Below are 25,403 nucleotides of genomic sequence, written 5' to 3'. Positions count from 1 at the left end.
AACATGGTGTTTCTAAGCTGTGGTGTTCAGCAGGTTCAGTGAGTTTGTCAGAACACAACCCCCATCATAAGCTGAGTCTCTGTAGTCCCTTGCAATGTGCCTCTAGTGTCACTGCTCAGAAGACACAGCCTTGGGCTATGAGTAACTTTATTAGTTTTCCTTTTATAAATGACAACCAAATGTCTGTACTTGACTGTCCCTTACCTGACCTGTTAAGTTTCTAGCTGGACTGTCTCTGTCATTACCACACCAAGGTGTTAACCTCTTCTACTTTGTAGTTATTTGCAATATCGCTTTTGCCCCTGATATACAAAGGTATATTACCACCACCACCACCACCACCCCATCCTCCCCATCTGATCTGATCAGGTGCTTTAGGTAGGGGTAGCCTTTGAGCCAGATCTTGAGGCTTACTCTCTTACTTGAAGAAAACTCTTCTCAAGCTTTCTGTTTCCCTGGCTCTCTGTTAAACTTCAGCTGGTCTGCCCTGTGAACATGGAGCTTCCAGCCTCCTCTTAATTGCTCACCACGCCAATTTTTAGTGTTTTTGACAGTGTCTTAGGTTTAGCCCTTTTCACATTCTGTTCCAAATAAATCCATTCCCGCCAGGAGGAGTTGTGGAGCATGTGTTCACAGGCCCCAAACATCTTTGAAAGTAATGACAAACCTTTCACTATAACTTTTTAAAATTTAAACATACACAGAGAAACTAGCATTATCATAGTGGGAGATTTGCATGTACTTCTCTCAGGAACTAACAAACCAAGCAGATACAAAAATAATGAGCCTTAAACGTGATTGTTTCTGATTTTTTTTTTTTTACAATTTACTGAGAGTATTAATAATTTCATACTGATGCATGGTTAAAACCTTAAAATATTCAAATCCCCCAAAAACAACCTAATAAAACCCACTCAAGAGAGGAAAAAAAGTGTGTAATCCAATTATCAGAATAGTGTAATCAGTTCTTCAGAGTGTCCCATGAGAAAGTCCAGACTACCATTCATGTTACAAGGAGCTATAATCTTACAAGTTCCAGAAAAACAAGCAACAATACTCTTCCAACCACTGTGTGAAGTCAAAAGTAAAACAAGGACAGTACAGGGAGATGAAAACCAACCTTACTCAGCAGTAGACATGAAGAAAGCATTATTACCACACAATGACGTCAAAAAGTTAATGCTAATTTTATTATTCATAAAATTGATGTCGGAGGCTTAAAATAAAATTCCCCTAATTTTTAGGGCTGCATATTATGTAGGGGTGATAAGATGTAAGAAGGTGAAATTCACAAAAAAAAATTGGAGAAAAATAAAAATGATCTCACATGTTTCGGAATCTGGATGAGTCTCCAGGATTTTCTTTTCTTATCTTTTCCTTTTATGTGTATTTGAATGTTTCAAAATAAGGTTAGAAATGTTTATATATAATTTCTTTTAAAAAGAGAAACATTGAGGCACTAGAAGCTAATGCTGTGTATATAGACAGTTAACATGATCAGATGGGAAATGCATTTTTTAGGAATTTGACTTGGCGTCCTCCAAAAGGAATTCCAAGCATGGGACACCACAGGTGAAGGCAGAGCTTCACCTGCACAAGAACATTCCAGGAGGGTAGATGCAAATTCCAGGCCATTCCAGATGGGAGGGAAGTTCACATACTTGGGATGTTCCAGCCTAGGACCAGTCCTTCTTTAGCTGTGGTCAGAGTTGACTTTAGCTTTTTCCTCTTCACCAAGATAAAGTAAGATAATGTATATGAAAAAGGTCAACAGACTGCTAAACCTAAGACTCTCAAACTATTGTTGACAGAAACAATTTTAAGTACACAGGGAAAATTGGAGATACAGACACCTGGGGAAACAGTTTGGCCAGTTCCTTAAAACTCAGACGGTTTCACTTGATCCAGCAATACAGATCTTCAGGAGAAAGTAATGAAGACAGTTGACAGCAAGTGTCTACACAGAAACTTGGTACATAATGCAGTGTTTCTGAGTGGTAAAAAGGAATGAAGTACTGATGCACGCCACAAAACGGATTAACCTTGAAAACGTGCTAACTGAAACATGCCAGTCAGGAAAGCTCACATGTTTGTATGACTCCATTTATATGAAATGGCCAGACAAGGCAAATCTACGGAGAAAGTAGATTAATTTCTGCTGGTGTAGAAAGGAAAGAAAGAATTGGAAAGTGAATTTAATGGAGAATAGTTTGTTCTGGAGATAATAAAAATACTCTAAAATTTATGGTGATGGCTATTTAACTGTGAACATACCAAAAACCACTGAACTGTGTATTTTAAACGGGTATTGTTATGGTATGTGAATAAAGCTTTTATTTTTTATTTTAATAAAAAGGAGGAAAGTGGTTTGCAGCCAAATGTTTTCACCTCCTATCCTTAACCCTCTATCTTACCACAACCTGGGTCCAGAAGAATTTTCTCTTAAACTCAAGAAGGTGTTTTGTTGTTGTTGTTGTTTGCTTGTTTGAATGATTTCATTGAAAAAATGCTATTTCTGAAACAGGAGCAGAAAGGCAACCACTGTCATTTTATCCCACTAATTCTACCCGCTATCTGCTCCAGTAACTTTTTAGCATGAGTAAGAAAGGAAGCCTATAATACAGGATTGAGTCTTTCTTAAAGTAGGGTGAAGGAAGGATCATCCAGCAGGATAGATCCCTGTTCACAAACTACTTCCTATTACTGTTCAGTGATGAGCAGATTTGCTCTATTTGCAAAACAGAGCTGTGACGACTTCTTTTACCACCCAGTCTAATTGTCAAAATCCCCACAAGTACAATGCCATATGTCTCTCACTGGAAACGCAAGTAAGACTCATGGACTTGCAATGATTAACTGATGCCCTTGCCCCATCTGCTGTGTTGATGACAGGTTATTCTCCAGTCCAGTTGGCTTTCACTCATCTTGTGCTTTCTCTCCCTCTTGTTTTCCAGTGGCTGCTTCAACCCCTAACTCCACTGCTGGTGCAGCCATGAATTCTCTGACCTCTCTTGGGACTCTGCAAGGATTGGCTGGAGCCACTGTTGGACTGAATAATATTAATGCACTAGCAGGTACCATAAACAGTGAGTATTTGCTGCTCTGGTGGACAGCCTTCCCCCAAATTCTCCATAGAAAACAATCAGCCAGAAACCTAAAAAGGATATGCAAAGGGGAGAACTAAAACTTGGGATGGAGGAGCACATGCTTTGATATGCAAAAGCTATCTACATATTCATTTTGCCTCCCCAAAATTCCAGCACTCGCCATTCCAGATACTTTCCAGGGTGTAGTATATGCACTTGTCTGTGGTTGACAGAGATTTTCATGGTTTCGAGAAGTTTGGCTTGGTTTTAGTTTTGCACTGTCCTGTGAGGCAGGGTGTTACCATTGAGAAATTAACAACAGACTGCAAGTCAGGAAGCCAGAGTCCCGCCCTGCCGCCATCACTGTCAGAGCCCAGGTAAATCAATGCTCCCTCTCTAGGCTTTAGAGTTTCCAGTTGAAAGCTCTGGATCACTCGATAAAGATGAGCTCTAGCTCTAAAATCCAGAGTCATGATAGTTACACAGAAGAAAATAAGGTCCTTGGAAAAGCAGGAAACCTGGAGGAAAGAAGCTACTGCTGGGAGTCACATCCACCTTGAATTTGTATTAATACTCCTAGCCATGGACTACTCTCCAGCACAGACATTTTCTTGTGGGCTGGTTGGGGGAGGTTTCAGACAGACAGCCTAGAAAGTCACACTTGATGGGAAAATACATGGGAGTCACCAGAGAACTCTAGGTTCTTTCCTACATGGCAAACCACTGCGGTCATTTTAGGTCGATGCAGGAAACTGTCATCAAACTACAGGAAGGTCTTCTTTTACACTCATTTTTGGGTATGGGTTCCTACAGTGGGAACAGTGATCCCTAAACAACTGTGGGGACACTTAATTTGCCTGTCCCTCCGTTCTCTTCCTCCACCCCGCTGCCTGAAAATAGCCAAGCCCAGCAAGCAAGTCCGTGACAGACCATAGAGGTTCTCATTTGGGGTCACAAGTTACCTATCATATGAGCCAGGAAACCTCTTCACCTGCCCATCTTAGTTTTTAATAGTGGGATCATTGATTTTAATTCATGATTGTATGATTATAAAAGTGAACTAAAATGGGGTGATCAGTCAGTATAATTTGTAAAGCAAAAATATTACAATAATTCTATACTTTAAAAGTTCAAAAAGAATTTTGGAATGTATTTGAAAAAAAAAACCTAAACTTTCATCCAGATAAACAATTAACTTTTATAACTTGGATAAAAAAACAAATCATGTTTAGAAGTAGGAAATTTTCAGAGTTTGTTGCATTTTTTTACTCAGATGAGCTAAAAACAAAAACTTAGAACTCAGTTTTAAGTTTTATCTGAGCACAGGAAAAGACCAACATTTTTCTTCCAAATAGGATTCCTAATTAGCCTGTAGTACAGAAGCGGTGACTGTATGACAACCAGAATGTTTGATTCCGGTTAAAACTGCCTCCAGCTTTGACCTCTTCCAGCAGCCAAGTAGGAGCCTTACAGCCTTGACTCCCGGTACAGCTCCTCCTTCTGACCTTGTCCTGCAGAAGCACCAACCCACTTATCCTTCACCTAGGTTGAGGACGGGTGTGCTCGCCCACATCCCCTCATGCTGCTTCTCTTGCCCCAGGACCTAGTTCCCCTCAAACAAGGACTTTGATTTGATCGCCTGCCTGTCCTTGGTCTGCAGAGTAACAGGCCAGTGGGAATGGTTGTCCTCCTCAGCACGTGCTCATGACTGCTGTGTGTGTGTCCTCTCGTCTGTGTCCCGCTGCTCTCCACCCCACTCTGTTGTATGTTGCTGGGCCTTACCCATCCTTACTGTGAAGACTGGAAAGGAACTCTGTTACATGCCAGGAAAACAACCAATTTATTATCCATGGGGTTTTGTGTTATTCAAAATTTGCTTCTGGCAAGGACAACAGGCTTAAATTTTGTTTTAATTCCTTGCTTTTGAGTTAACGGAGGTACGTATAGTTGATGGGAAATTAAGAATGGTTTTGGCATCAGATAACTCCTGCTAGACAGTGTGAACCAAAATCTTGCCTTCCGATTTAATAAGGGTTACTAACAAACAGCTGTGTACCAGTGTGAACACTGACTTGAAGCTAATATTTGCAACTTATCTTGAATTAAGTATCAAGGGAAAACCTAGGCTAGGCTATTGTCTTTCAGATCATTATTCCTCAGCTGAAGGGATACTGCTACCTCTTGCACTGAACAGGTCTCAAAGAAGGTAATCAGCAGCTGGTTACCTGGTCAGAGTCAGTTTCTCAGTTGGCCACCCCAGCGTCCATACCATTGTTATTTCTGTCCCAAGAACCATTGCTTGCTACTGTAAGAGTATTCTGGAAGCCAGCTCCTCCAAGAACAAATCATCCAGCAACAAAGTAGGTAGTGAACTCATCTCGCTCTGCATTTTACCCTCCTTCCTGTGAGAGGGCCGCACCTCTTCTGGAAGGGCAGTCTGGGCTTCATAGACCAGCAGCTTCCCTTTTACACTGATGAATGGAGGGGCTGGAAAAGCAGTAGAGCAACCTCTGGACAGAAACAGGGCTCAGCAAAATCCAAAGCAGCAGCAAGAATAATGCGCCACCAGGGTTTTCACTGCTGGGTTAGTTGAGGGCTCCCTGAGCATGTTTTGTAAATGAGTATCTCAGCAGAGATGAAGAAAATGCTTTTTGCAGTTATGTTCACCCAGGAGTCCATACTTAATTTTCTGCGCTTAAGTGCATGTCAAGTAGCATTTTCTTTTTCATCAAATTACATAATTCTTCTAAATTGCTTACTACCTAGTACTTGAAGTGATAATTGTTTGAATACTACCAACAGTATGCTTGGTAAAAATGGTTTATGAACTGATTGCAATGTATTTATTTAAGATAAAGGGAGCTGCCATGGTCTACTCCCCAAAAACCTGCAACAGCCAGAAATAGGTCAAAACCCGGAGCCAGGATGGCAACGTAGGCCTTTCCCATAGGTACCTGGCAAGGACCCAACAGCTTGCGCCATCACTGCTGCTGGCTAATTAGGGTCTGCATTAGTTGGCAGCTGGTGGCAGAAGCTGGATCCAAGTATCAAACCCATGAACTTGAAAGTAAGGTGCAGGCGTTTCACCTGCTAGGCTGAATGCCTGCCCCTGAACTCTTTTATGTAGCGTACGGAGAGTAGCTTTAAAGGACTTATCTCATCTATATAAAGGGAAACTTATCTCAGTGAATAATTTATAAACCTATGAGGACATATACATGAATACACTCCTTTCTCTTTCTTACTGGTACAGCGTCTCACAGACTAGCCTATGATTCAACGTAGCGTGCATAGGATACTTAGCTCTGATCCTACCTATCAGTACCATCTTGATTGTGGCCACAAAAAGATATCCATGCTCATTTTTATGAGTGTGTCCTTTTATGTCATTCTAATATTTCCTCAGTAATTTCACAGTTCCTTGGAAGTTCCAGCTGAGCTCCTCTGAAGAGCAACTAAGTGCAAAGTCAGAATGTGCACAGCTGTGCTCACAGCCCAGTTACAGTGGCCTTCCCCGGAAAGGTCTGCCACACTTCTCATTTTTTCCCAGCCTTCCTCATTCACACAGTATGCATGGCAGTCTAGATGAACTGGGAGGAAATAATTGATCCAGTTGACCCTTTCACAGAAATGTCTGATTCTTTTTTTTTGGAAAGCCTGATTTTCTTTTCTTAAAGATATATTTATTTATTTAAAAGGCATAGTTACACAGAGACAGAGATCATCCACTGATCCCAAATGGCTGCAGTGGCCATAACTGGGCAGTTTCAAAGCCAGGAGCCTCTTCTAGGCCTCCTACTAGAGTGCAGGGGCCCAAGCAGTTGGGCCACCCTCTACTGCCTTCCCAGGCACAGTGACATGGAGCTAGAACAGAAGTGGAGCGGCCAGGGCTCGAATTGATGCCCATATGGGATGCTATGCCCAGGGCTTCACATGCCAAGCCAAAAACACAGCCAACCACTGTGACGCGTGGCCAGGAAGGGTTAGGATGTGGTTAGATGTCGCTTGCTAGAGCCGTCAACCTCACTTCTCTTCCTGAAATCCCCCTCTAGTGCTGAAGAACATTAACTTCATTGCTGCTTCTGTTTTAAAACAAAAACTTTTCTGGTAGAAGGGCGGCGGGGAGGGGTGCAGATTGAAGTAGAAAGATAATTCTCCTGATCTGGATAATTAAAAAAAAAAGGCCATACCAAAGAGAAAGGAGGTAGGAATGCCACTGACCACTGCAGTGAACCTGTGCCCCTGGCCCTCTGGGGTAATCAAGTTTACAAAGGCTACGAGTGACAGGCAGGCGTTCCCATGCATCATGAAAGGCACGGTCTGAACACAAGACCCTCGTCCAGCACAGTATTATGGAAATGGGTGCTGCAGTCTACTCCGGGGTACAGGGGAAATCGGGAGAGTTCAGTCAAAAGGGAACTTTCGTCCCCAGCCCGTAATCGTCAGGCAGCAGCTTTACTGTGCATGGTCTTGCCAACCACCATGTGCACCTGGAAGCGTGTGCCATGGGATGTAGATAGAATGGCAATTCCCACTCATTCCCCTGCTAGAATTTCCTCTCACACAGGGATTTAAGCTTCCAGAGAGCTGAGGCCATGACTTGAGCAGCTCTATCCACTGACACCTGTTAACAGCCTGACAGAAATGAAGCCAAGGAAACTTAGCAGCGCTTCCTGGCTTTACAGCCGCCTCTCACCTCTCAGAAAAGAAACAGATGGGTGTTTTTTTTTTTGTTTGTTTGTTTGTTTGTTTGTTTTTGGCTCACACAAGTACTGGGGGGAGGCCGGGAGGTGAGAATGAAATCAGATCAAATAGGGAAGACAGAAATTGCTCCCCAGCTCTTGTCAGCCCTAATAATTGCAAGGATGGAAGATAAGAATAGAGTCAGTGAGGCGAATGCAATCAGCTGGTATCTGAGGGATTGTTTAGTGTCATTAGGACAACCTAAGCTTTGAACAGTGCCTGTTTGTGTCATCCAGGGTGGAGGGTGGGGGAAGAAATAATAGGAAATTTATAGAGTAGAGCCCTCAGGACCTCTGTTGGTCAGCACCTCTTAGCCTCTTAGCTTAGTCTGTACTGACCAAATCTTAAAATCACTTTTCAGTAGACTAATAAAACCACCTCAGATCTTTTAGACCTCCCCCTCGTAGTCCCATCCACACTGTCCCTCTCTGCATTGAGAAGAATGTACTTGGTGCCATCCCCCAGGGTCCCGTGGGTGACTTCACGCTCCACCGCAGGGCTGCTGGACCTGGGGCACTAGGACAGTCCCCGGCTGTTAGGCTGTGGCCCATTGCATGGCTTGTTCTTTCAATCTGAGGAGATGAATCTGACAAAGTTCTAGAGCCCAGGTCGTTCCCCACCTCCTGTTTCCTGTGGATGGCAAGGAGTAGCACTGGTGGAAGTGTTACGGTGATCCTGCTGTTTGATTCCTCTGGGTAATTTCTTAGAGCCCTGTTTGTCTTATAGTCATAGACTCATTGCCAGTTTTGTTTCAGTGAGTCATTCTTGCTACTTTAATCTCAGCACTAATAGCAAAAGTTTTTCATGTTTTTAGTATGTTCTTACCAGAAATAGACCTTTTAAAAGAAAAAGGTTTTAAAATACCTGTATGAAAAGAGAAAGAATCTGTTCACCTGTTCACTTCCTAAATGGTCACAGTAACCAGGCCAGGAGCTTTGAACTCCATCCAGGTCTCCCACATGGTAAGAATTCAAGTACTTGATCCATCATCTACTGCTTCTAGGGGCATTAGCAGGAAGCTGAGTGCTAAGTGGGGTACCCAGAACTCAAACCTGAACTCAGTGGAGGATGCAGATGTCCAAGGTAGTAGCCCAACCTGCTGCACACCGCAGTGCCCTAACACTCCCTTCCAGATTTGCAGTCACAGAGGAAACAAAGGCAATTGTGATGTCAGCTCTTTCATGTCAAGAGTTCATTTGAAAGTTAACAGTGTAAACTATTACTTGTTTTGACTTAGCCAGGAAAAATGTGAGAAAGAGCAGTCAGGGGAAAACATACTGGCTGGTTCACATAGGTTAATAGCCGTGATCCACCATACAACCACACTGTAAATCACTTCAGTTAAACATCACATGGAAGTCATTGGCAGGAATCCCAGTTACCTGGGAACTGGTTAATATGTCATGTGTGCATGCACACACCAAGTTTGCTGCCAGAAATGGCACCATTCACTTTCTACCTCTGGACATTGTTTGTGCCTCATTCTTGGCATCCTTCAACTGCTGAGGAAAGCCTCTTCGCAGAACAGCTGGTTCACTGGACTATGAAGTAACTGACCATTTGCTTATCAGACAGCTTAAGGAAAAAAAATATTATCCTTTTCTCCTTAACCCCTGGAGCTATCTCAAGGCTCCTCCGAGAGCCCTGTAAATGGGTGTTAGTGTACAGGTATACAGACCTCTTATTTTTTCCTTGTCTATGCTTCTGAGCTCTAAACAGCAGCATAGTTTTATTTCAAAAGATAACAATGGTACTTGCCAGTAGCACATTGCATGGAAAAAAAGATGTATTGTCCACCTGTAGTGCCTCAGTGAATTTGATCACCAGCCTAGGGAGCGAGGGTTATCATTGCTTAGGTCTTGTTTTCCCCATTATTATGATTTATTTCTTCATGGTTTCATTTTTAATTTCCTGTTGGCTTAATTGGTGTGCTAGCTGCATGCACTTGCTGTTGTACTTGTGTCAAATGATTCTCTAACTTCCTTTGGAAAGCACTAATGAATAAGTGCTATTTCTCTTCTCTATTGTTGGGTTTTTTGTAAAGTTGCTCAAATGCTCTCAGGTATGGCGGCTCTCAACGGAGGACTTGGCGCCACAGGCTTGACGAATGGCACGGCTGGCACCATGGACGCCCTCACCCAGGCCTACTCAGGAATTCAGCAGTATGCGGCAGCCGCACTGCCCACTCTGTACAGCCAGAGCTTGCTGCAACAGCAGAGTGCTGCGGGTAGCCAGAAGGAAGGTATGTGATCCCCTCAGCCCCAGGACGGGGCCTGCTGTGGCCAGCACGTGGGAATAGTTGCTTTTAGAACATATTTAGAAGCTACACTGAACCAGTGTCATAAGAGAAACTGATTGCTTTACTTTAGTACTGAAGTTCTCATTGTGCATTTATACACAATTATTAGTTACTGCCAACAGAAAACTGACGGGTACCTCCCTCCCCCAAATCATCATGGATCTCCCCTTACAGACAAACTCCTCATTAATGGAAGGAGTGAATCAATACAGGCTTCTGGATCTCTTTCCCCCTCTTGCATTTCCCAGGTATTTTGGAGACCGCATACCCATGATAATTGTGCGGCTGCCTCTTCATAGATGTTGGTGCTCAGGTTAATGATAAAATCCACTGGTAGGATTGACTTGGCCTTTGTTTAATTGGGGGTCTCCTGGGGAAGCAAGTAAGTGATTGATTGCCTTGCTTCTCTGCCAATAAAGCAAAATCAACTTTAGGAAGTTAATGCTAAGACTACGTTAAAGCTAATTATAAAATGGTTAATGAGTTAGTCCAAATAAGTTGAGTCATTTTTCGAGATTCTCAATTGAAGCTGCATTAAAGCAAAATCTATGACGTATTTTCTTTCACTTATTTAGGATATGGGAATTTTTTTTTCTCTTTACTCACCCTTGCCATGTGACCCCCATAGTTGGCGCCTGACTTTAAACATGGTAGAATACCATGGTATTCTACCATGTTTAAAGAACCAGCACGGTTTCACCTTGTAAGGGTTCTAGCTTTAAGGAGACACAGCTTAAAAGATAAACCTTTTCCTTTTAACAAACTGACCCTTGTATTATTTACAAAAAAAATACTCCTGTGGTTATTAAAAACAAGGCAGCAGGGGCTTCAAAAGGTTCACTGGGAGTGTGCACATCTGCATATCTTTACCATCTTTTTGAAGTGCTATCATATATGAAAGCTGATTTTCATCATTTCAACTTTCTCTTTACTCAGCTGTGCCTGCTTTGTTAGACTTTTTAAACTGGCACAACTGTGGTTGACCAGGAATGGGAGCGGGAAACCGATATCATAAACACCATACCTTCCCAGAGAAAAGTGTAAATTGAGCCCATCTGCTCGGGGTCTGACCACTGCAATGACAAATAAGGTGGTGGGTGGGATTCTATAAGATGAGAACAGCCTCACACGGAGATCAACCAACCAGTTTATATATTTGTGAGATTATGGAGAAGGGACTAACAGTCTCCAAAGACCTCACAGCAAACTAAATTACAACCAGGAGCACTGAAAAGATGCCAGTCACCACACAGCTACACATTCAGTGGCTTACGCACAACATGTGTTCGCCAAGGACTACACCTTAGTTCACTGCCCTAAATGTTCACGCCTCGTGTTTAAGGGATTACTTGTGTAGTAACCACCCCTCTGGGGTTAAAGTAACTGCTCCCAAGTTCTGATTATTTCGATGGAGATATCTGGGCCACTAGTAGCCTGGTTTTAGTGGTGGTGGTTTCTGTTCAGTCTTGTTTATAATCTTCTCCATCCTTCTCATCCATTTTCTTCCTAATTCAATATGTGTTCAGGAAACCTGAAGCATAAGAAGTACATTATAGTATGAGGGGAAAATATAATGAATTTGAATACTAAATAAGTTTTTTACTTGACAGTCTGACACTTTATAGTCAAGACAGCAGAAAGTGAACCTCACATAGTCATATACCCTTGTGTATTTTTTCCCCCATAGGAAAAAGGGCCAGTCCGATTTTGCATATAAACAGTTTTCATTTTCCCCCACACCACGTCTTCTGAAGGGTGATGAAATCCCTACAAAGTTAAATTCATGACAGTTATTCCCCTTTCTTGCCACTCAAAAGTACCCATGGTCATACTCCCCCATCTAACACAAAATTGGTTACCATGTCCGGAGACTCCAGAGGAGGCACTGTTGATACTACACAGCTTTGTTCCCCAAAACAGTGCCAGGGCTGGTCTGTGTAAAATAGAAACTGGGACCAACAATACTCATAGAACACATGCAAATCTCACAAGTTAAAATAATATTTACTAGAAGAAATCACACAAAAGGGTAATTTATGCACAGGTTTTGGTCATTTCTGGAAATAGAAGAGGAGATGATTTACAGGTACAAATCTGGGAGCAGAAAAATCTGCCTTTTTTTCCCATTGCTATCAACCTTCTTAAATCACCCTTTTCTCATTTTAATGTTAGAAATTTTGATAGCTTGCCAAAGCCCATCATTCCTTGGTCATAATAAAGATTAAGGTATACTATACAAAATGTTTTTGATGGGTTTTTTTGTCCCCTGAAGGAAAACAACAAGCAGAAAAGCAAAACCTCCTTGGGTTTGCTGCTCTGTGTCCATATTTTCCTGTTGTCTCTGAATAACTACATTCTAGAACACAGGATTATTCAGGCATACCCAGTAATCTATCCTGAGCATTAAAATTGTATTTTCTCCCCAGGCTACAGGAGGTAAGATGAATCGTACAGTACAAGCTGGGTCCCATTAATCCTCATTTGTGCACTTGGATCTTTGATTTACAAGCAGCATTAAACCTGGTGCTACCAGACTTGAACAGTATACATATTACAAAGGATTTGCATGGCACAGGAGCACTAAGCGCATCTATTGACGGTGTTTTGGTTTGTGCATCTATTCATATTAAATGGTGCATTTTTTAAACCAGAAAGTATTTGGGGATTTGAACCCTACAGTCATACCTCTTTGAAAGACACACTGTTCTCTTATGGAATTGCGGATATGGCCATAGAGACTGTAATACAGCATATTCTTATAGACACATTATGAATAGGGAAGAAATCTGCCTCAAGAATGCTCCCTGTGAAAAGCCTCATTCATTAGGACATTTTATTTTGCGGGAGCAAAAAAACTTGATTTTACATCTTTTCAAATCCGTTTAGACATTTTACTAAAATATTTTTATCTCCATCATGTTTTTCTTTCCTCCATACACATAGAAACTCCCTCCCCCTTATCCAGGCAACCCGCCGTACTCTCCCTGGCACTTCCCAGTGGGACAGGCAGGTCTGACCTCTCCTGTAAATGCCATTGGAAGATCCGTGAAGCAAGTGCAGAGGTCACTTCAGCAGTTCTGTGAGCTCCCTTCTGGGTCACCACACCTGGAATGCCAACAGGCATCCAGCCCCCACTCTACACCCATCTGGTCATCTCTGCCCACCTCCCCATGCTGCTGCTAACTTTCAGATAACTCTTGCACAGGTAGACAGCAAATTTAGGAAAGGAAAATGGAGAGGAACTTTAAAAAGAGCTTACCTCTATAATCAGTGTGGCTGAGAAGGACTTCTTTCCTCCATCTTGTCTCTTGATCTGCTTGGGAAAGGGTAGGTACAGGTGACAACTCTGGCTCACCTCCTTCCGTCTTCCTACACCCACTTGCATTCGTTTTCCAGCCTAGTTTCCAGTGATGTGATTCCCATCAACTCCAACTTCTTTTTTTGTTTTGCTCTCTGCCAACCTGCTACCAGTCATTTCTAATAAAGATTCTGGTTATTAGGCTGTGCGTTAAGAGACTTAGCAAATCACAGCTGGCTGGATAACTAGGTAAGAAGATTGAGAGATCTAAGCATTATTACTGCTACATCCACTATGTTCTACTGCTGCAATTTGCTTAGAATGCACACAACACTATCTTCCCTGAGAGCCAGTCTACATGTAAGAGAAACTGGCCATGCGGAAAAAAAAATGAAGCCTAGATTCTCTAGAATGACTCTAGATGACTGCTATCTGCACAGCCTGTGAAGAGGAGACTCAAATGTAAGCAGTAAGTACTTTGGGACCACAGGATACCATCAGGGAAAGAAAAGCCTTTTGTAGCCACTCTCTGAAAATCAGGAAAATCTCAAGAATGGACATTTTCTTCAAAGACATACCAGCACTTGACATTTATTATCCTCTTTAGAGTGAGAGGAAGGGGAATCCTTAGCCTCTGTACTGCTTTTACAGAATTACTAAGAGGCGGCTGTGGGAAATCAGACTCCAGGGATACCTTACTCTGATTTTTTTTTCCTCTTTAGGTCCAGAGGGGGCAAACCTCTTTATTTACCATCTTCCACAGGAGTTTGGAGACCAGGACATCCTGCAGATGTTCATGCCTTTTGGAAATGTTATCTCTGCTAAAGTCTTCATTGACAAACAGACCAATCTGAGCAAGTGCTTTGGTATGCAAAAGAAACCAAGCTAGATTATTGTTAACGGATTCCTAAATGAGGAGTCATCAGAAGGAAAATGTGGAATGACAACTATTTCCAGAGTCAGATAGGGTCTTCCCTTTGTGGCGGTTTCTGCTTTTCCAGATAACATGAAAGCAGATTTGAGTAATGTTACAGAATCACATGCAAGAGAGGGGGAGGGGAGGAACGGCTGCATAAAGAGGAAGCATCTGGGAAATTAAAACATATGCCCGTACATCAGCTCATGTGGTTTTTTTTTCCTCTACTACTAAACTGCCTTAATACATTTTCCTAACAATCTCACTACTGAGCAACAGTCATTTGGGCAAGCCCTGTGGATTGAACCGCAGTCCTTTCATCGATACAAATACAGTTAACAGGCTGTAGTGTGAGTCCTCCAGAAAGAAACAATAGCACAGAGGCTGCCACTAATTCTTCACCCCACTATGTTTCGTATGACTCAAACACTTGGGTTGTGGGTAAACACTGTACAAAGGCCGGGAGGGTGGGGGGAGTTAGTGGGTGCTGCACTATGGAGCATCTTGACTTACACACAGCACTTTCCTAAGGATGCACACATTCCCAAGCAAGGATGTGCCAAACCGTTGCCAAACTGCAGCTCCTTGTGCAGAGGATGGTCGGCTGAGTGATCACATCATTAACCTGGAATACTGCATCCAGAGGTCATAATTTGGGATTAAAAGATTGGTAGGAGCGGCACGAATTAGAGTGAGGATACTTGGAAAGCCAGGTGCTTGGGACACAAGGTTGCTGTGCCTCTCCTTCGTTAGACAGCCCAGCTTCCACTCCTGTTACCTACCAGGAAGGTGACACCCCTTAGGTCCAGTCCTTATTGTCCATTCCTTTTGCCTCCAGAGTTGTCCAGAAGTCAGGATGTGTAGTGGATGCGTTGCTCAGCAAGGTCTGGCTCAGTGTGCACATTTGCTTTATTCAGTCCTATAATTTAATTCATGTTGGAAGTAAGTAGAGACAAGAACATAAAACAAAATGGAGTAGATGTGAGCCAGACAGAATACACATTATCATATATTATAAAGAAATATATCAAACATAGGGTGGTTCCCAAATCACCACTCCTTTCCCCCCCCCCACCTCACCCCCCCCCAAAAAAAAGGAACTGTAAAATTTACTATTTGGCTGACCAGTATCAGGGTAAACAATCCAAACAGAGCATTTGGCTGCTAGGACTCCATTACTGTAACATATTTCTCATTTCTGTGCCATCATCCAGGAAGGTCCAAAGCCCCTGCTGTTGGGGGAATTAGTGTGTCAACCAGGTAAAGTGGCTGTTTTCGCACTGGTGGAAAGCTGTCAGCCTGAACCCATTACATTACTGCTGCCAAGGCAGCTACGTACACACCTTTATAATGGTCCACGAGAGAGCAAAATAAAAATGAAATGGTTATAGAGGGCGTATGTATGTCAGAGCATGAGCTAACCTTTGGGAACCTTCCCTACACAAAGATTTGGAGGCCAGATTTTCTGTTTCTCACAGCTAAAGAGTCCTAGGCTTGTAGAAAGATTGGAAAGGGATTGTACTTTGTTTGATATAAGGAAATATTTACTTGCTTAAGGAGAGTGTATCAGTCCACAGACTAACCAGTATGTTCACATAGTGCGAGCCATAATACAAGTCACAGCAAGGATTTATCATTAAGGACTATGTTTTCCACTTTTATTAAAAGGCTTAGCACACCAAGTTTCTCAGTGAGCCAGCCTAATTTCTCAGGGTTACCAGTTTGTTGAAATACTAGTCACAAGGTACTATCCCATTCTTCCCTTTGTACCTCTTGGCTGGGTTTCGTTATTCATCTTTTGAACTCATCTCCATTCTTTAATCTTCTGCTCCTTTGGCATATAAAAGCCCAGAGGGAGTGCCTGGTGTTGTGGCACGGCTGGTAAGCCACTGCTTGCAACACCACCGCATCTTTACTGGAAAGGCAGATTTATGGAAATAAGGAGACACAGAAGGAATAATCTCCCATCCCCTGGTTCACTCCCAAAGGATTACAAAGGCCAGAGCTGTGCTGATCCAGGCCAGGAGTCTCTTCTGGATCTCCCAAGTGGGTACAGTGTCTCACAGACACGGGCCATCTCTACTGCTTTCCACACCACGAACAGGGAGCTGGATTGGAAGTGGAACAGCCAGGAGAGGAACCTGCATTGGTATGGGATGCCAGTGCTTAAAGATGGAGGATTAGCCTATTGAGCCATGGACCAGCCCCACCACCAGCTTCCTTTTTTGAATAATGCTGGCTCAACTCCCAGCTACTATGCTTCTAAACTAGCACCTTGCTAATGCACCTGGGAAGGCAGAAGATGGCCCAAGTATTTGGGTCCCTGCTACCCATAGGGGAAACCAATATGGAGTTCCTGGGATCAGCCTGGTCCACACCCAAGTGCAGCAGTGATTTGCAGAGTGAACCAGAGATGGAAGATACATATATCAATCTTTCAAATAAATAAATAAATAATGACATCTAGAGGACAGGGGGACAGTAAGGTCAGGGCAAAAGTCATAAGGTTCACATTTGCTAAGAATTATGTTGAATACAAATTTAAATAATCATTCTTCAGTACAGCATGTTCAGAGCTTTTTCTGTCTCATGTTGTGTGCCCACTCCTAGCAACTAAAGAGAGGACCCTTTAAAGAGTAGCCCCTCTCTTGCTCCTCTAGTTTTGTAAAGGAATTTTCTCTTTAACAGTAGACTGATTCAGACACGTAGCACAGGCTCTTCTGAACAACTGGTAAGTTCAAAACTCCAATCCGTAATATAGCTTACTTTCAACAGCAAAAAGAAGCTGGTGCTGTACAAACTCACCACTTGCGTTAGGATTAACTCAAAGCTTCACTTACCTCTGTTCTGCCTTACCGACCAATATTGGAACAAACTGTCAAATTGGAATTCTGTTTCTGGGCTTTGTAGAACACCAGTGGTGCTTTTCCAGAAGCACACCCTTCAAATCCTTGCTGATGATGCTGGCTGTTGAGCCATGGACCAGAGAAACATACTAGAAACTCTTAGGATCTGTTAAGCCCTGAGTCATTTTGACTATTTATTCCCCAAGACTTTGGGAGATACAATAGAGCAAGTTCCTATCTTGAATGTACTGCAGCTTTGAAAATAAGTTCTCAATATTAACCTTAAAATGTCCTTTAAAGAAACACAACACCAAGGTTATATTTTTCTAGACTTAATTCACTAGCCAACCCATCCTGTAGCCAGACAGACACTGAGATGTGTCTGAAGATACACAGAATTGGCCAGTCAGCCAGGCTCTTTGACAGTATCCATCTTGCTATCAGCCCCTCCCTGAACTTACCTGCCTTTCAGGCCTCACCTGGTTGTGATATGTGAAGTTCCGAGGAGCCCTTTAAGCCATGGGTTATTCATGCCCATGCCACTGCTTGTATGAGTAGTACTGATTTGTCCAGCAGGCATCTTTCATGAGGTTTCTAAGGGACATAAAACACAAGCTGATTTGACAACAAATCAGTCAAAGAAATCAAATTCACTTAGAAACTGAGTTTGAGAATTCTACTTTCTGGGTAGAGGTTTTGTTGTACCACCCAGTCCAACCAGCCTTGTCACTGCTGCCAAGTGGGCATTCCAAGTGTTTCCCCCAAAACATGCCCTGCACATTCACAGCAATAAGAAACTGAGCAAAAATAAATGAAGACCATGGGCTCGGCACCCGCTCGCTCCCATCCCTGCAAGGCCAGGTTCCCCTTTCCTGTGCTGCTTCCTGTCTGGCTGACTCCCTCCCTCTGGCCCTTTGTGTTTTCCAGGTTTTGTTAGCTACGACAATCCAGTCTCGGCACAAGCTGCTATACAGGCTATGAATGGCTTTCAGATCGGCATGAAACGCTTGAAGGTGCAGCTGAAGCGCTCCAAAAACGACAGCAAACCTTACTGATCCTAACCCCAGAGGCTCCCTGCTCTTATTTTAGCTTTCTTAGGGTAAGTCCCACAAGCCAGCCTGTTCCCAACAGGGAAGGCAGAGAGGAGGAGGACCACATGTGGCCAAGTTTGACCAAGAGAGACACTTATTTTTTACAATAAGGCCTCCATTTCCCCCACCCATTTCCCCCTGGCCCAGTTTGCCATAATTAAAACTTGGGCTATCTTGTTTCTATTGAGTAAAATTCCTCCTTCAGTTGTGCCACTGTATTATCATTTGTTTTGCAATTTGAATCTCCTTTTAGCTTTTCTAAAATTTTTTTCATTCTTTTTTTTTTTTTTAAGAAAAATATACACACATAGATATATGCCATCTTGAGAATTTAAAATGCTAACGTGCAATTCTAACTCTGAAACCACTGGTGCCCCAAGAGCACTGCCTGGAGAACTCACCCCTCCTTGCCTGGCGTCCGCCCCTCCACGGGCCCCAGCACCTAGGGGTTCCTTTGGTGGCCTAGTGAGAGGGAGAAGCCAGGAGAAGCACTTACTCAAAACACCACAAAAACGTCTTTCCACTACATCGGTTTGTTTTAATGGGTAGGATTTTATTTTAGGGTTCAAAGAAACATGAGCATTTACTGGTGAGATTATTACACTGGTTGTCAATTTTGTTGTTTTATTTTAGTTTTTAGAAAGGATTAATGTAAAAAAAGATTTAGAGATCTGTTTCTTAAAGCTACAGGGTTTAAAAATAAAATAAAAATGAGTGAAAATACTTGATGTTTCTTGAAAGATAAATTTAATAATAATAAATAAATACATAAATACATAAATAAAAAAGAAAGCCACAGGCCTGTAAATTTTATTTGTAAAAAAAGCATTTCTATTTTTATACAAAATTTTTACTGCCTCAGAAATAATGGAAGTTATTTATTGCCTATTGTTAACTTATTGGGTACCTAAAGAGCAGTTCTCTGTCTAGCTAGAACCTTCTGAAGTAGTCTCTAGAGGAATTGTTCTAGGAATGGGCTTTTTTTCACCGTTGAACCCTAGACCTAAAAGTTCATGCTTTATCCTCTCGTTGTTTGTATCTGTCTTGATTATTTCATTCGTAACTTCCATGATCTAGTTTACAGTTTGGTCGTCTGACTTCCCCCACCTCCATGTCACCTTCGTTGAAACTGGACCCTCTCCCTTGTCCCTTGCCAGTCCCTCACCCCAAACCACCTGGAATCCATCCCCACTCACTCTCCAGATGGATTCTCTTGGGGTTTCATTGTGCTGTGGATAAAGAGTGTAAGAAATGCAAATTACGCGAATGGCTCCTAGATTCCCTAATGACCTGAGATTTGCATTAGTTTTTCTCCTGCACCCTTGAAAGTGATTTTGTTGCTGCTGCATAGATTCTGTGTAACTTTTTACTCTTCCTTGTTTTTTCCCTAGACATCTTCATGCCCGTTAGTTCATCGTTTGCCTAGCATGTCCCTGTGGCGTCTCAAAAAAAAAGTTTCATCGTCCCGTCATTGTTTCTGATGTCTTTCTGACCTCACATCATATTTGGTTCTCCTACTGACCTTTGATCTAGTTTGACCTTTGAAATTTGCATGTGACCTCATCTAGCTATGAATTCTGGGAAGTCAATGTGAAAAACATTGCTGCATTCATGCAAGACTGAAATTTATTATTAGACAAATTAATTATAGAAAAAAAAACCTGTGGCAAAAATGTTTCTTTCGTACTTTTTTTTTTCTTTTCATAAAACAGACTTGAAAGTATTATACAGGGATTGGCATTCTTCCCGGTCACTGGTAACAATAGCAATATGTGTCCAGGGACACAGAATGTTGGTTTCTAACAGACTACTTCCAAAAACAGTTTGAGAAAAAAAACTGTCTGATTTTAAGTCTCTAGAGGTCTGTAATAGTTTTTACATTTTTCAGGCAGTGTAAAGTTTTTTGATAAGGCCATTTTAGGTGGCTCACTTTCTCATTAAGATATATATATAGATCCACTTTTTGTAGATTAGTATAAGAAAAATATTTACCCTGTTTTGGGGCAAATGCTACCTATTTGTGTCACCTTTTGCTGAACTGACTCACAGTTAGACAATCCATGGTTTAATGCACATGAAATTACCTATATTTTATACTGTTTCAATGTACAGGAGAAAGGTTACTGTAAACTGTGTTCTGTTGGTGCTTCTGTGAATTAAGTTGTGGTTTCATCATGAGTCTTATGGTCTTAATGTTCTCTGTTGATAAGACAAGTTTAGAATTGGTTTACTTAAAACAAAAAAAAAAAGAATTTCAAAAAAAAGTTGTTTGCTTAAAAAAATTTCATGTGAGGGAAAAAAAAACTATTCCAGAAATAAGTTTTGTGTTGGCTTGTGAAGCATCAATGTCATTTTTTTTTATCGTGGACTATTTAGACGTGTTTGTGTTCAGCAAAATGTGATCTGTTTTTTTTTTCTTTTAAAGAAAAAAAGTGAAAATATATAGTGCCAAATTCCAAAGGTACTTCCTTCCTAGAGCTTCAGTGTGTTTCTTGTGAGAAGTAATTTGATAACATGGGTATTTTATTATGTGTTTTGTATAAATCCCTAATATTTAAAAAAAAAAAGGTTAAAAAGTTTGTTAACTTGCTATCCTGTGGTCTTGTTGCCTGAAATTGTTATTGTTTGTTATTTCTCTATGATGTTTTTTGTAAGACATTGTATAAGTGCCCATGTCTCACTTTTTTAACCACTCTGCACATCAATGCTGTGAAGGCAACCTCACAATGTATTTTCTTCATAATCTATGGAAACCTCTAAGGTGAGAAAGTTTTGAACTTCTAACCCTTTCTACCCAGAGCTATCTGGAATGTTGATACTTTTTTATACTGTCATCATCTGAATTTGTTTTGGGGTGTTTCTAATTTGGATTTTGGTTTACCCATGTTTCTATCATAAAGGGTTTTTTGTTTCCCCTTTGGCTGAGACCCAAGTGGGAAAAAAACTCGTAAGTCAAATCTGAAGGGGAAAAAATAATACTCCCCAGTATTATTTTCTTTTTTTAACTTTGGGTCATTTCTGGTCATTTTAAAAGAAAGAATTCCTAACGTGCTGTTGGAATGCCTGCTTCATTTCAATTAAAAAAAAAAAGTTTGCTAGGTATACCCTCGGAGGGGAGGACCAGGCAGCCCCATCACCTCAGTGCATCCTGAAAATGCTGTGTGCTTTTCAGATTGGGGTAAGTGCGATGCTGTGGTCCGGAATAACTTCAAGCACCTTGCAGTTAAGTGTGATGGGAGAGTCTTTTGCAGGATTTTGCTTTTGCTATTTAAATGCTCCTAATCATCCTTGTCGTGCTGGGGCGTCTGGGGCCCCAGTGGATACTGCCAGATTAAGCAAGGTGTCTGCAGCTAGCAGCCAACTAGTCTTTCCTTGTCATTCAAAACAAAAAGTCAAAAAAACGGATGTGTTTGAAGGGGTCTGACGTAGAGGTCAAGCTCAGTTTTGCATCAGTTACTGACCAGACACTGAGAAATAGTTCCTGCTGCTGCTTTGTCAAGTGCTATACCACTCCTTCGCCTTCTGTGAGCAGACGAACCCTTGACGTCACAGCTGCAGCCACCACACCCCCTGGGGCACTCTGCAAGTTTCCTGTTCTTAGCTCCCTTGCCTTCCCCCATGTCCCAGCCACCACCACCCCGTTTGGTTCTGTGTGTGTGTGGATGCGATAGCCCTGGAATGGAAAGGACTAGCCTCTAATGATGCAAAAAATAATAATATTAATAATAAATTAAAAAAAACACAAGAGTTTCCTTCTTATAGCACATGCACTTACAGTGAAATGAATTGTATTATCCTCGCACGTGTTTACTACTGCTGGGGCCTTCCTTCTTCCTCTGAGGGCTATTTTGTACTTCCTGCAGCACTCAGCTTACGAACACAAATTACCGCACACGGCTCTCTCCTAAGTCTTACATGGCTGTGTGTAGATACATCTGTAGAAAGACAAGAGGGTACTGTTGGAAATTAATAGGCCGTTTCCTTCAGAATACCTTCATGTACCAACCACATCAACTTTAGAGTGTTTTGAGTTCTTCACCAAAACCAGCTGCCCTGCTCATGCCCTCTTCCTTATAAACCACCTGCACCTCCCCGGAGGAGCAATGACAGGCCGCCAACAGGGGGCGCCAGGCGGGCACTAGGAGTATTTTCTATTTTGCTGAAAAAAACAAGACAGTACATCTAGGGGGGAAAGACTTTTTTCTTTTCTTTTTTTTTCTTTGTGCATACTACATTGTTAAAAATATGACCTTCCTCTAAGAAAAACTGTCCTCTGAGCTTGCTGTTCACTTTATCTTCTGATATCAAAAGGAAAAAGCTGTAAGGGTGCAAAGGGCCTGTGCCAGAAGAAACACACACAGGGAAACTTTTTTTTAAACCAAGTGTAGAGAATAGTCATTTTTTAAACTAAATTAGAAAATTGTGATAAAATGGCAGTCATCAAAGGTGTGACGAGTTCATCTTTCTTTCACCATAGGGGTTATAGTTCTTTGGCTTGTGCTACTCTGGAATCATTTTACTGTTTGTTTTTATTATCTTCAGTGCTACTTAAAAAGGAGAAATAAAATTCAAAAAAAACTGTAGTTTCATTACCTTTTTGAATAATGTCATACAAAAAATGTATTTGTGTTTTTTTGTGATGTGAGAATTGCTGTTTGTAGATTAATATCATTTTGTTTAGAATTACGAAATAGTTTTTAAATATTGTCTGAGAAAAGCCAAAGTTAATGCAACCTAGTGGAAACTGTAAGACCATTTGAGTATTGTTTGTTTTATTGATGCATTTGGATTTTGTTGTTTGATGGAATTTGAGCCAAAAAAAAAAAATCCCACAGGCTTTCCTATTTCTATTACTGATTGTACTTCTGCATTTTGTACCAGTGGAACTTTTTATACTGGAGATTAAAAAAAATGGAAATTTTTGTGGCTTACTCTAGTGGGCCCCTGACAATGACTGACTTCAAGTTTGATTTCTGGTTGACAGGAAGAAAGTTGCTTTTCTTTTGAGAATTAAAAACTTTGGCTTGATTTCTTTTTCTCTTTGCTTATATCTAGCATTTAGAATTTTGTCTTAAAATACAGCGGTAAGTTTCACTTTTTATTCTGTATTGTGCAGTTACACAATAAGGTAATTAGATTTAGAAGTACTCAGTCACTTTAAGTGGATAAATGTATTAGTTAAACTTTAGGGGTTTGCTTTTTTGCTGTTTAGATCAAAGTTTTTTCCAATTCTTCTGTCCTCATTGTGAACATAACCGTGTAGTTGAAACAGTCAAACTTATTTTTGTAATGTATGTTATTGTGTGATGCAGTTTTTTGCTTCTGTCTCCAATATTAAACCATTTTCCTAATACTTGTTTCTCTCTCTGCGTGTTGTATTGTTGGCAGTCATTATGTGTTGGTGATACATCTACACACTTCACTGTTTCACGTATCTGTTCTTTTCTATATGTTGTGTAAAAAGATACAGTCGATTCCACCTAAGTGAATATCTGATTTGGGGGAGGGGAAGCGGCCTACCAGCCATCTTTAATTTCTGAACCACAGTACACCCTGACCACTATTCCAAGAGGAATACACTCCTTCTATGGTTCACATCAGTAACTGCCTGCAGAGCTGTTCCAACCTTTTGACCACACAGGCTCACTTCACCTTCTCTCCTCTCCCCTCCCTCCAGTGTGCATACATAATCTGTAGTTCATAAGGTTTAAAAGCTGCTGCCACACAGCCTTGAGAAGACCTGGGCTCTCCTCTCTACCCAAGGCCATACAGCCACAGACGTAGCATTACAGTCAAACTCCTGGTTTATTAAGGGGGTGAACTCTCAAGGAAAAGATGTGCAAAGGGTTAAACGAACCTGTGTGTTGGTACAGAAAAGTTAACTTTTTTCTTGGGGGTTAATGAATCAGGAGCAAGTTGAATGATTAAAACTAACAGAAGAGCAAAGAAGTATTTCCGAGTGCTCAAACACTAGCTCTAACCAGCCTGGAGGGAGGGGTCAAGTTCCTCAAGCTCAAGTCCCCAGTCTGTTGTCCATTTGTACCTTGGAAGCTCAGAGTGCCATAAGCATCCACACCCTCCCCCCCTCCCTCCTTGGTCAACGCACTTAATAAGCCTTGTCTCCAAGTCATCAACAAGAGACAGCCATTCCTTACATGCCCTCTTAAACTGAAGCCACAAGCACTCCTCTTCCTATCTCCTAAGCTCAGGAATCTGACTGCTCTTAAAGTGCTCTTAAAAGATTCCATCAGTGTTTGCTCCCTGTGTCTCTCCTTCCAACCCAGCTAACGCACAAGGCACTGTCTGACTCAGACTGCCCGGCACCTGGCCGACTTCCTCTGGGGGCCAGTGCCACCCGGCCCTGTGGGTGCTCAGGCTCTGCACCACTCCGGCCCCCAGGTTGTAGTATGTAGTTGGCTCAGTCACAGAGGGGCCTAGGGGCATTGGTGGGAAGGAGGCCCATGCTGCCATAGGCCAACACCTCAGTGATAGTGATTGCACCAGCTCCACACCTGCACGGATGGGAGCTGGCTTCCTGCTGACACTTCTGTTTTAAATCTCATCATAGCCTTCATCAGTCTGCCTCCAGAAACCCACTGTTTCCATCAGTGGGGAAACGATTGCTAAGGGTGTGATTTTTTTTTTATTTCTTCCTTTTTAGAGGGAAGGGCTTGGGAGGTAAAAGGGAGGGGAAGGGGTGGGAGAAACAGGGTGATTAAATTCTTTCCAAGATGCAAGTGTTTTTAAGATACATAAGTACATGTATTTTTTTTGTTTGTTTTTAGCATGAGGCAAAACATTCCTGCTAAGTAAAGGAAGGGAAAGATAAAGCCAGTTTTTGTTGTTTTGAACAAGAAACAAAAATAGTTCGCCAAAGAAGGGAACAAAAATAGTCATTTCTTTAAGCACTTGGCCCCTGTTTAAATTGACACTTCTAATGTTGATCTTGTAAAAACACCATTGCAGCGCGAGCAAGGTGTGCATGTTTGCCAGGCACAAAACACCTGTCAACATTTTCCTTGCTGAGAAAGCCCCAGGTCTGCCCAGCTCCACAGCAGTCGCCCGCTGTCCAGAGGCTTGGACTCTTAGCTGGCAGGCTAGGAAACGCAGTGAACATCAATGTA

The 25,403-nt window shown here is 41.9% G+C and overlaps 1 protein-coding gene and 1 long non-coding RNA gene across 18 annotated transcripts in view; one reads left to right on the top strand and one right to left on the bottom strand.

Annotated features, from left to right (window-relative positions):
* CELF2 (CUGBP Elav-like family member 2) overlaps positions 1-21,998 on the top strand; it is a 557,307-nt gene extending 535,309 nt beyond the window's left edge. For 3 of the 17 annotated variants that reach the window (XM_058669480.1, XM_058669483.1, XM_058669489.1), the window contains 5 exons: positions 2,955-3,086; positions 9,874-10,071; positions 14,149-14,292; positions 18,116-18,287; positions 19,671-21,998. In XM_058669480.1, the coding sequence (XP_058525463.1) occupies positions 2,955-3,086; positions 9,874-10,071; positions 14,149-14,292; positions 18,116-18,243 (602 nt within the window). In that variant the 3' untranslated portion in view covers positions 18,244-18,287; positions 19,671-21,998. Of the gene's footprint in view, positions 1-2,954; positions 3,087-9,873; positions 10,072-14,148; positions 14,293-18,115 lie in introns of all 17 variants that reach the window. The other 14 variants (XM_058669482.1, XM_058669485.1, XM_058669484.1 and 11 more) reach the window with 8 other exon arrangements.
* LOC131481274 (uncharacterized) lies at positions 17,133-22,193 on the bottom strand. Its single transcript, XR_009246206.1, has 3 exons — positions 22,055-22,193; positions 17,668-17,782; positions 17,133-17,309 (listed from the first exon to the last, which is right to left on the bottom strand). It is a non-coding gene; the product is annotated as an uncharacterized LOC131481274 (long non-coding RNA).
* Positions 22,194-25,403: the final 3,210 nt, after the last annotated feature.

The sequence above is a fragment of the Ochotona princeps genome, chromosome 10, assembly GCF_030435755.1.
Source record: "Ochotona princeps isolate mOchPri1 chromosome 10, mOchPri1.hap1, whole genome shotgun sequence".
Lineage (NCBI taxonomy): Eukaryota > Metazoa > Chordata > Mammalia > Lagomorpha > Ochotonidae > Ochotona > Ochotona princeps.
The sequence above is the reverse complement of the archived record's forward strand: the minus strand, read 5'-3'. Positions and strand labels throughout refer to the sequence as shown.